The 12,122-nt window shown below is 39.3% G+C and overlaps 1 protein-coding gene across 2 annotated transcripts; it reads left to right on the forward strand.

The window, feature by feature from the left end:
- The first annotated feature begins 544 nt into the window (after window positions 1-544).
- Window positions 545-9,898, forward strand: TMEM33 (transmembrane protein 33). Of its 2 annotated transcripts, XM_074822422.1 has the most exons (8): window positions 545-616; window positions 708-771; window positions 1,887-1,981; window positions 2,421-2,608; window positions 3,562-3,629; window positions 4,634-4,767; window positions 6,688-6,771; window positions 8,108-9,898. In XM_074822422.1, exons 2-8 carry the CDS (start codon window positions 715-717, stop codon window positions 8,235-8,237), a joined length of 756 nt encoding a protein of 251 aa, XP_074678523.1. In that variant the 5' UTR covers window positions 545-616; window positions 708-714; the 3' UTR covers window positions 8,238-9,898. The 2 variants fall into 2 exon arrangements, with proteins under 2 accessions (XP_074678523.1, XP_074678522.1); XM_074822421.1 differs by lacking the exons at window positions 545-616; window positions 708-771 and adding an exon at window positions 789-991.
- Window positions 9,899-12,122: the final 2,224 nt, after the last annotated feature.

The raw sequence follows: 12,122 nt of genomic DNA on the forward strand, positions 1-12,122 counted from the left end.
AAATACATGAACACAGCCTAAGGCAGCATGATATTTAATCAGTGCATTGCATCATTTTTGTGTGACATCACCGTGCTACCACAGCATCAGGGAAGCAGAGAGCGCCCGGCCAGGGACCTGGGACTTTAAGATTCCCGTTTACATTGCCGACGCACAGCACTAAGACAGTATCTCGCTAAATGGCTCTGGAAAGCCTGTTTGGCGCTCAGTGCACAAACACTCGCCAGAGCAGCGCCGAAGCGCGCACTAATACTGCTGCTGTTCTGCCACAACACAGACGTACCCCTACATAGACCCTACAGGGCGAGCTGAGCAGTGGAGGTTGGGGCTGCTGTGGGCAGGAGGGCCCGGGAGCTGACAAGACGCCGCACGGAGGAGCTGTGGCGGAGGAAGAGGCGAGTGCCCCCCTGCACGGCCCCTCGCGAGCAGGCACCCTTCCACCCTCGAAGGGCTGCCGCTCCCCGGAAAGGCCCGTGACGTCACCAGGCGCGGTCGGAAGTGTCGCGTCGCTGGGCCTACATTACCCGGCAGGCCTTGCGCCCATCCGGAAGTAACATTTGGCCGCATCCGGCGGGCGCGCGGCGGCGGCGGTGCTTTGCCGTTTGTGGCACTCGCGGTGGGTCGCGGGCGGCCGGGTCAGAAACTCGAGCTCGGGGGGTAGCGGCCGTGCCGCCCGTGCCCTAGCTGAGGCGCTTCTCTCCCCGCAGGTTGGCCATGGCGGACTCCACGCAGAATGGGCCCATGCAAGGCGGGGCTGGCGGCGGAGCCGTGGTAAGGAGCCCCAGGCCGTGGGGTGGGCGAGAGCAGGCCGCGGTGCTGGCCCAACTCTTGTGGGCGGGAGCGTGAGGGTCCTGGGCCGGCCACGGTGCTTCTCCGGCAACGCGGGCGCCGCATGTGCTGCTGGGAGGGTCCTGCTGGAACGGCAGTATGGCCGACTGCTCGCCCGGGTACGGGCAGGGGGAAGCGGCTCTTTCACTTACTGATTAGAAAGGTGTTGTTGCAGCACTGTCGTTCTTGAAAAATGTCTCAATTAAAGATAATTCCGTGTGGCAGCAACTATACGTCGTCTGCATTTATATGATTTGAAGACGCTTGCAGGTTAGTTAGGTTGTTTTCTGGTCCCTTTCATAAGGGTCTAGGAACAGAGGAAAGAGCGGTCTTCAAAAGCTGGTTCAAATTCAGAAAAAAATCTTGAGCTTTTTCAGGTGAAAGGAAGCTGATGACTCTTAAGGACCTAATAACCAAAAGCGTGCTGTGTTTCATTAGAGCCTTTCTGGTACAGGGACTCTATCCGGAGTGAAGAGGACTGTGGTTAAGGAGAGCCCAATGACAGGAGAGGTGCTACGTTAATGTTAAAAGCTTTTTGAGGCCATGAATATGTAGGCCTCAATGATGCCACCCTCCTTATGATGTAGTTATGCTGACTTTACCTGACCTCCTCTTCTTTTCCCCTCAGTAAGAATTGTGGAGATTTAGCTCCAGATGTGTGCAGTGTATTCTAAAAGGAACCTCAAAGCAATAGATGCAAAAGTCAGTCAGGTCTAAAGACCTTTCATGATAACATTTTTGAAGCTGACTGTTTAGTGAGATTGGTTTGTATAGAAAAACTACCTTCACAGAAGATTTTAGTGCTGTATTTAGTTGTAGTGTACAAAGGAGCCTTTTGGTTCTGAGGAAGCCTAGCTATTTTTGATCTGGTTAGTGCCATCATGTAAGTTAAGTATCATGGCACAAAAAGATGGGTTTTGCTTCAAGCTATAATTTGCTTCTATTCAAGGCTGGAGAAAGACTTGTAATTTCATATAGAAGGGAAGAATATTGTATGCAAATATTAAGATACCAACTTCTGTGGGGGTTGGGTTTTTTCTTTTCTTCTTCTAATGTAGCAATTTCTAATGGCTAACAAGTTGGATACAGCAATGTGGATTTCCCGCTTGTTCACAGTTTACTGCTCAGCTCTATTTGTCCTGCCTCTTCTAGGGTATGTATTGTAATATTGTAGAATAGCATTAAAAATTTACAAAGTAACAACACTCCCTTTTCATAGAGTTGTTTTTCATGTAAGGGTAAACTTCTGTTATTCAGCTTGCTTGGATGCTTTTTGTCAGAACAGTTTACAGATTTTTAGACTGGTTTAAAACACTTATAGGTGTGTTTGGAAAATGTGTCAAGCAACTGTAAAGCCGTGGCAAACGCATGTTTTTATGTGTAGTTACGGAGAAATATAATGAGTTGTTTTATCTTTATCACCTGCATTAAGTCGGCGTTACCAGTTTTTGAGCTGTGTTTTGGTAATAGGGCTTATGTACCATAATAGAAATACTTTGGGTATTGTGCAATTGTGATGCAATTCTCAAGGGTGGAAGACTTCTCAGCAGGGGCTTGGTTCCTATGGTAACGTCTCCTCTGATGATTTGCAGGTTGCATGAAGCAGCAAGCTTTTATCAGCGTGCCTTGCTGGCAAATGCTCTTACTAGTGCCCTCCGACTACACCAAAGGCTACCGCACTTTCAGCTTAGCAGGGCGTTTCTGGCCCAGGCTTTGCTGGAGGACAGCTGCCACTACCTGTTGTACTCTCTTATCTTTGTGAATTCCTACCCTGTAACAAGTATCCTTTACTTGTGTCATCATGGTAATGTTTATAAAGATCTTAAAAACTTTTCATCACATGTCCTGATTTGAAAAACTAGTTTAAACTAGAATAGGTTTGCTATTCATAGAGCATGCCCTATGTAAAATAGGAGACGCTTATGTTGATTGATTCATATTCAGATTAATCACTTCTATAACTAGTGCACTGCAGTCTCTGGCTACTTACGTTTTCTTTTCCTGAAACTGAGTTCAGTGGATTTTATGACTAGCCTCAAGTGATACTTGAGAGAAGTTGGTAACTTTCATTTATTACCAGTACAGGACTTATATATGACCTCTCACTGGAACTAGGACATATATCATGTAGAGACAAAATTATTCAGTAGTAGCTTTTTCAGGTAAGTTATTAAACAGATAATGTCTGCAAAAAAAGGCTTACTCTGTGACTTGTCAAGGGTGATACTTAAGAGCTGACTTTGTGCTACATGTATGCTTCGTGTCCTACTCTTAAAATGCCTCTGGCAGAGGAATGTCTATGTTCTTGCTCTCTAAAATCTGAATGGCTGGCAACTGCATGTTCTTTGGTAAAGAAATGCATTTGGTTACATCTTGATAAAAAAATATTATGACTACATATGTCTGATAGATTTTTAAGAGGTAACCTCACATGTGTCTCTTATGCAGAAAGAATGCATTTCGGTAGAAATGCATTGCTGTGTAATGGTGTATGTTGTACTTCTGCATACACACACATTTTGAAGATAATAAAAATGTTTAGGGAAGATGTGTAAGAAACAAAGGGAAGAGCTGTAAATATAGATGTTAGACCTATACATGTCTTAATCAGTATAGGTCATTCCAGCCAGCCTCTTGCAAAGAACCATCAAGCTATGACTTGTGTGTTAGCATAACATCACAGAGAAATGAAGCACTTGTGCAGCCTGTAATTTTCCTTATCGCTTGCTTCAGTGAGTATTTTTCCAGTTCTGCTGTTCTCTTTGCTTCATGCTGCCACATATACAAAGAAGGTTCTTGATGTAAGTATGATATGCTGTATGATATGATTAATACTGTTGGTACTCTTGGGGGTTTATAACAGGTTTGAGTTACAGCTGTGTTTTCCTTTAGCTACACTAGAGGGGTTAGAGAAACTGTAGTATGGAATCTCAGCACAGAGAATCTGAGAAGTCTTTTTTTTTGGATTGGGTGGTTTTGGTTTTTTTTCCCCCCTTCTGTTATGATTCAATGATATGCTGGGAGTTGACATTTTTTTCTTCAAATGCTGTTCTTTGAAGGAAGAAAATGCTGTGTAACAGTTAAGCTGAAACTTAAGACATGTCTTTTTCAAGCTAAACCATAGCCTGTGAAATTTAATGTTCTATTTCAGTGGTAAAATACCAGACTGCAGGGTAAGGCTACCAAGCAAAATACTTGCCAGTTGGACCTGCTGCTCAGTGAACTGGCTTAGGAAGTATTTCTTTACAGAACAGGTTGTAAGGTGTTGGAATGGGCTGCCCAGGGAGGTGGTGGAGTCCCCATCCCTGGAGGTGTTTGAGTCACATTGACATAGCACTGAGGGATATGGTGTAGTTGAGGACGGTCAGTGTTAGGTTAATGGTTGGACTGAATGATCTTCAAGGTCTTTTCCAACCTAGATGATTCTGTGATTCTGTGAACCGCCTTGTTCGGCTTAATGTAACTCCAGCCTTTGGTGTTCCTAACTGGGCTGTCATGCTACCAGAGGTACTTCCTCCTAGAGGACAGGATAAGGCTTGTGGCCATCTTTCTGCAGTTTGAACCTAAAATGGGTGGGCAAGGGAATCGCAACGCCTCATGGTTTTGATTGAATTCTCTGTAATTATGGAGTTTCGGGCTTCCAATATTTTTCTTTGGGATACTAATCTCAATACCTTTAAAGGATCTAGTCTTAAAATGCTGAAATTAGTTGTAAATTATAATTGTTAGTATTTTGATTTCTTTGTGCTAGAGAAGACAGGTGTAACTTCTATGATTTCTGGTGATCTTTTTTTCTTCTTTAAAGGCACGAAGTTCAAATAGTCTGCCCTTTCTGAGAAATCTTTTAGAGAAATTGAATGCTAATCAACAGAATATTCTAAAATTCATTGCTTGCAATGAAATTTTCCTGATGCCAGCTACAGTTTTCATGCTCTTCAGGTAAGAATTACCATAAATATTTTCAGAATTAGAAACCTTCTACACAAGATTACTTTTTGCAGTTGAGTTCTCTGTGGGTCACAGATCTCCATTTGTATGGTTCTGGTTAACCAAGTTTTGAACTTAGAGTTAAATTTATTTGGTTGCTAGACTTCTCAAGTTGGTGCATCATGAAATCAAAAAAACATTCACTCTGATGTAACAGAGCACCAAAAAACCTTCTCTCTCATAGCATGGGTGATATTGTTGGGTCAAATCAAAGTTTTTTTTCAGGTGTGTGACTTGTGTTCTTTTACACTGTTCAGTAAGTTTTAATTTTGGTCAGTGTAACAGAATATTAAGATCTTCAGCTTCGCTGAAAGTGAACTCTTATTTCGACTATTAGGTTACAGAAATTTAAGTGGCATGAAATTTCACTGTGCTAAAAGTGTGCAAGCACAGGAGTAGGTTATGTTGTTACTGTGTTACTTCTGCCCAGTGACCCTTGGCTCTTTTTTTGATTCTGTTTGGCTTTGCCTGCTGTGCAGCCTGTTGAATTCATTTTAGGGGTCTTGAGCGTATGCATGTTGAAATCCTACTGAAGTTATACAGGCATAATGACCTGCCTGTCACTGAAGTTTGGGTCCTTGTCTTTTAATATTTGGAGGGGGAATAATGCCCTTTGATCTATACAGGTCATAGCACAGTGAGAGCATTTGCCTTCAGTGGTCTCGCAGGCAGCAGAAGGGAGGCTTTATCTTCCTGGAAGCTGATAGAATGCATAATTTGTCTTTATCTTTTGATATGTCAGCTGAACACTTCAGTGCTCCAGCCCTGAAGGATTCCATTTCATTTAAGGCTACTTAACAACTGACAGACACGCTTTGTATCCAGTATCTGAAACTCTCAAGTGCTTTAAACTTCTCTTTAGGAAAACTTTTTTTCCTGTCTCTGGAGAATTCAGTATGTGAAGTGTTGCTCCTTGGTATGTCATCTAGTAGATACGGAAGCTTATAAAAGATCACATACCAAATTTTAAAATTGTATAACGGTTAAACACAGTTATTGTGAGAATTTGTTCTTTAAACTGTTTTAGCATATTAAATTGCTTGTAAATACTGTTGTACAGGTGCAAGGTTTCCTTTTTTCCCCCCTCCTGTAGCTTACTTTCCTTTTCACTTCATATTTTTGCTTCTGGGTAAAGATATTGCTTGTACTTGAAGGAGCTCTAGTTACTGGAACTGTTATGTTCAGCTTCAAACAGAGCTTTTTAATATTGTGTTATATAAAGAAGCTTCAGTCTTTAAACTTGTGGTTTTTCTGTGCTTTGCTATGTATGGTTTATATGCTACCCTTTCACTATATTAGCACCATCATGTGAAACAGCAGCTTTGTAAAGTATCAAAACCTAATTTCATTGTGACTGGAATAGTCAGTTATCAGCTTGGCATTATTGTCTCAACACATCTATAATAGTCTACAGTGTGAGAAGTCTTGCAAAAGATACTAGAAATATGGTCCGGATATTTGGAGTGCTACAATTGGAGCTGAAAAAGCTTGCTGTAACTGGATTTCTATGTCAGCCAATTTCTGTGCTTGACCAGCAAGTTTTTCTGTAATACTGAACAGGTGTCCACTGTCACTTCTGTGATTCTTTGCCTACCACTAGAAATGAGGCATGTAAAAAAACCTGCATAAATATAAAATCAATATAAGAACAGCACTTCTTTAACTGCACCATTGAGTAGTTTTATTCTATAATGTGAGTTTCTGCTTTTGTAAGTGTATGGTTATGTACTTGTCAGATCTAGATTATCTGAACCAATGTGACTGCAATCTAGTTTCTTTTGTGCCTAAGTAGTTTGCTTGCTTTTATTAGGAAAATTCCTGATTTTTTTTTTTTGGTCATTTGGTATTAAACTCTATTTTCTGTTCTTTCAGTGGGCAAGGGAGCCTGCTCCAGCCATTCATTTACTATAGATTTCTTACATTACGCTACTCCTCTCGGCGAAATCCATACTGTCGGTAAGCACTAAATTGATTTCAGAAGCTAATGTTTAACTGTATAGTGTTTAGGCATTCAGAAATCTTTCATTCTAAAATGAGTATATAACTCATAATACTAAGTCTGCAAATGATAATTACAGAATGTTGAGTACACCTGGATGCTAAAAAAAGAACAACTGGTTCAAGGTTACATTTATTTCATGTACCTGAAATTTTCTGAAATGTACCACCATCCTTGAATGGGAGCTTTCAGAACATGCTTGTGCAATTGAAACTACATTTTGGGAGAAGGAAATCTTAATTGTTCTGCAACAATTTACCAGAACGATACCCTTATTTTTAGATTCCAGGTCTGTCTGAGGCAAAGTTTCCACATGAACAGGCACTTATGAACTTGTGTAATGTTGATGGATAAAAAAAATCTGTAATCTTAAACATGTTCATTATCTCCTTCAGTTAAATTTGTAAGTCAGGTTAATTATAATTGAAACAGAGCCTTATTGATTTTGTTTGAAAGTTGGTCGAGCCAATACTATTGCTTTAAACTTTGAAACCATAAATATTTTTATGATGATTTGCTCAGGTTAGTGTTTCCTCAGAACTCTTCCTATGATAAGTGTTTGCATAGTGTAAGATTTTGTGAACATACTTTCCCATCTGATCACTGCTCAGTCAGAAAATGGTTTGCTGAAGTACCAAGGAAGTGGCTTTGGCTGCCACGGTATGCAAAGACAGGTCTGAGAATCATAAACTTAATGTTAGAAATCAATTGCTCCATCTTAGTACATGTATTTTTTTAAACAAAAAAAAAAATCCATGAAGGCACTTTACTACTTTGGTATCTTAAAAATATTTTAAGTTGTGCAATCCTAAAACTAGCCTTCAATAGAACTAGTTTATCCAAGATGTTTTGCTCGCATTTATGTAGTTTTAAGGGAAACTGCTGTTGTTTTTATTTCTCGTGTCTGTCTGCTAATAGTTGCTTCTAGAGTGCAGACTTCTTGCTTCTGGCAATAAGCGGTGCAAACACGCAATTACCTCCCAACTGCTTACACTATATCTGATAAAGCATTACTCTTTCTTTTTTTCTTAATGGTGTTTTTTTTCTTGAAGGTGGAATTTATCTGCTGTCTTTATTCAGCTGGAAGCTGCTGAACTAAAGTTAATTAAAATGTTAATGTTTAAAGGACAAGAATTCTGAAGCTCTTGCAAGATACTGCAACACTGAGTTGATCTAAAGAACTTGCTAACTAGAGTGTGTGTGGGGTGTTAAGAAGTGAATGAAAAAGATATAAATGATATTTCTGATAAATGCTGTAGGATTTTAAAACTCTTTAAATTTGATTTTTTTCAGGACTCTCTTCACCGAGCTGAGGATTGTTGTTGAACATTTAATAATGAAGCCCTCATGCCCTGTTTTTGTAAGAAGACTATGCCTCAGCAGCATTTCCTTTATAAGCAGATTGGCACCAACTGTTGCATAGCCAAATTTCAGGCACTTGTGTTTTGTGAACATTATGAGCAGCTGGCACTTCTGCTGATGATGATAAATTCCCGGTTTTACACTGATCTCACTTCAGGCTGTGTAAAAATGTGTATATGCTTTTCTTGGAGATAATACGAAATTTAGCATATCAAAAGCAAGTCATGGAAACTTAAAATTACTGTGATGTATTGTTAATTGGTGAAAAAAAATAGCTGCATCCTATCCAAAACATGCCCAGTCATATGGAATTATTTTTTTAGGAATCAAGGATTGTTTGAGGTTGATTAAAACTTTGTCTGTGCTCAGCAGTCTTATGTTAGTTGGAACTATAGCTACTGTACGATGATGTTTCCAGTGGGTAGCAGTTGGTACACATACCTATGCAGTACACTTTGGACAGTATTCTTCTGCTTACTAAATGTCTCTGTAGAACCATTTTGTCTAAATTACTATACTCAATGTAAAAATACAGCCCTCTGAATTTAACAAAAGAGACTAAAACCTATCAAGCTGACATAGTTAACACCTTTTCTGAAGGAGAGGCTATTTTTATTAATACTACTTAAAAAGATCTAAGTTTCTACCTTGTGACATAGTCTTACATTACATTGTTGGAAGAAATATCAAGACTCTGATCACGGAAAACTCTGTGCAGTTATCTTGTCATAACAAGATGTTTTACCAAGCCAAATTGCTGACTTGCAGGTTTTTCAGACAAAGATGCACTGCTTAAACTTTTAACCATCCCTTAAGTGAACTAATCAATGTAAACGAAGTAACTTTTGCAGAATCATTGCAGGTTTGTTCTTGTGTCCACACAAATGTGAGACTGCAGTAATTCAAGCATGTCAGCTTTATAGAAAATTAATCTGTAGCTAGCTCTATATAAATTGTTCTTCCAGTTTCTGAGACTTTCATTGTGATGGGAAATTTGCATAAAGGATTACACCTGTTTAGGCAGCTTCTGAAACAAATGGGTGTAGAATTTTTGGCATAAATCCATCTGATTGATCTGAAGTCAGTGTCGTGACTACAGAAGTGAATATTAAATTGAGTGCTGATTATGCATTCACTCAGCAGCTGAAAGGTAGGTCGTGGAAAAAATACTATCTGTCTGAACACAACTTCTTTCCATAAATTCAAGGCAAAGTATTTGCCTAATCTTCTGTAGTTAGTATTCTAATTGCATAAAATTAAATGGGTTTCATTGGCTTTTTGTAAACTTGTGTAGCACTGTACTTAACTACTTTTTCCTGGCCAGAGAAATCTTATATGAAACACTTCTGAAAAGTCTTGAAGCAAAGTATTTTCCTGTATCTATTGAGTTATCTTGTCTGTGATGTGAATATCATTCAGACTTCCCAGTTGTATTAGTTTGTTAGATCAGAACCATGTGTTTATAAACTTATTTCATTTTTTGCTCAACCTCTTGGTACTTATGAACCAATAGGTGATTGAATATTCTTTGACTACTTGTCTTGCTCTCTGAACATGATTAGCTATTTATAGAACATTTGCACACTGCAGAAGCAACTGCATGCAGTAATGCTCTACAGCTGCTAAAGACTTGCAACGAGATTCACTATATGTATATCCTGTAATTTGAAGATTTTATAAAAACTAAAATTTCTACTGCAATAAAAGGAGTGTTAAATGTAATTTGCTAGGCTCTTCAAGCTTATTTTCTCTAACAACATACTGATGCTTGAACCTGGAAGTTGAGCAGAATGCTGTCCTTGTGTGTATGTGTGCATGTTCTTCTGTTCCCCACTGCTGCTTCTGAATGGGGACATAATGTCTTGTACATTTCTGAACTATAGGGAATTTTTGCCTTCTAAAGTGCAAAAATTTATGACCCTTTCCTTCAATACTTAACCCAAGAATAAGCACTGCGACAATGGTGTCTAATCAGAGCAGAAATCTAGACCTGCTTACTACCATTTAAGTTCTTCAACACTATTCTAGACTCTTTCATGTTACATGGTATATTTTTTGAGTGGTGACATCAGACTGTTCAGCTTTTTGCACCACTGATTTAAAAACCAATTTGGTCATCTAAGTTGGTTCTCCGTACTGGGAGTGGAAGGCAAATGAATACTTCTGTAATTACTGTAAGCAAAATGCTGTGTTACTTCTGAGCAAATTTTTGTGCTCTAAGACTGCTGTTATGGGGGCAGTCTACTGTTCCTTTAATGGTATGCTGTTATTAAATTAGAGAGGAGCCTAAATTGGATCTGATCGCAACTGTAACTGAAGGATGCAAGTCTTGATCTGACTCTGAATGGATGAGGAAGATTAAATGAATGAAATTTCAGTAGGAGAGTTGGAAGACAGTGTCATGAAGTAGAGCTTATATGTGGATGCTGAATTTCTTGTTAACTCTTCCTATTAAGTCTTAAAAATGGGTCAAATGGAGGAAGTTGTTTCACAAATGGGATTTGATTTGATTTGGCTAGTAGTATATTCTTGGCTTTGCAAGGAGTTGCTTGACAAATGAGGCCTGGATTTTGCTTATGGCCTGGTAAAACTTCTCTGATGTGCCAAGAAAACATGGAACAATGGGGTAAGAATAACTTCCAAGTAAAATAAACAGGTCAGCTGGCCTTCAGTCTGCATCAACTTTGATTTTTACTGCAGCCTTTAGGCTGCCTAAGTGATAATACTGAGTTTCCTCAGTGCTGGCAAAAATATTCTGTCCTTGTGCCTGCTTTCTTACGACAGTTTGTGATGGTTTCTATACTAACAATTAAATTAAACACGTGAAATGCTGGTTGTGTCCTGATAACTTGAGATTTTTCTGGTGAAAAGACCTGTGTGTTTGTGCTGCTGTGCTTTCAACAGCTAGCTGTGATGCAGAGACTGTACCAGAAGTCTGTGTTAGAGAAATTTTGCAACTGTATAAAATGCCTGTCAACCCCAAATGTGAAGCTGAGGAGTTTTTGTCCTACTGAAAGATTTTCTACCTGATGTGGTCATTGTTTCCACTGGTATAAATCATGCTGGTTATTGTTTTTATTATTTTAGCTTTCATAAGATAAAGTGCTGTTGCATAGATTCTGTGGGTAGACCTGCCCCTTGCTGTGCACAAGTTTGCTGTAGAAGTGGTGCTCCAGCATAAGACTTGTCTGTTCTCACCTGTAGATAAATAAAGCATCAGGACCTACTGGGTCTGTTGGAGTAGCTGATGACAGTTGGGATTTCTTACATGCAAAGTAATTCGCTAATGCATCCATCCTTTCCTTTATTGTCTTTAATTTTATACTTTCATTGTCACTTTTGTGCTGTCAGTTTTATGTTTTGCTCTCGTCTTTGATGGATGTTGAAGGGGAGCAATAGCCATTAATATTTTAAGTTACATGTTTTAAGGATTATAATCACGAGCCACTATTTGTTCCAACAGTTTTTTTAGTTGCTAACTATATATTTGATAGTACTGTCCAACAAATAATGTAGCTGGTTATTTTGTACTGTCTGTGTTGGACCTTTTTATTGTTGGGCACCAATGTTGCAACATTTACTGTACAGATCCCTTGTTAATTAAGGAAGTGCAGTTCTTGCCCATTTTACAGATAGAAACTGAGGCATGGAAGGAAAGACCACTTGTCTGAGGTGATGCAAGAGCTCTGGCAGAGCAGGAAATAGAAAAAAAGAGTTGGACAAACATCAGGGGGAACTGTGACTTGTTTTACACCACCTATGACTACTTGGTCCTCTTTCCAAAATGATAGTGCTGCTTAAACAGTTTCATAAAGTACTGTACCTTACGGTGCTCAGATTAAGGGTAGAAAAGACCATTGAGCTAGAACAGCATGTTCTTTTAAAGCAGTGTCAAAATTAATTCCCATGTGCAAGAGCTAGGTATGGCCCCTGGTATTATCATCTT

This window comes from Strix aluco, chromosome 4 (assembly GCF_031877795.1).
Source record: "Strix aluco isolate bStrAlu1 chromosome 4, bStrAlu1.hap1, whole genome shotgun sequence".
In the NCBI taxonomy this organism is placed as follows: domain Eukaryota; kingdom Metazoa; phylum Chordata; class Aves; order Strigiformes; family Strigidae; genus Strix; species Strix aluco.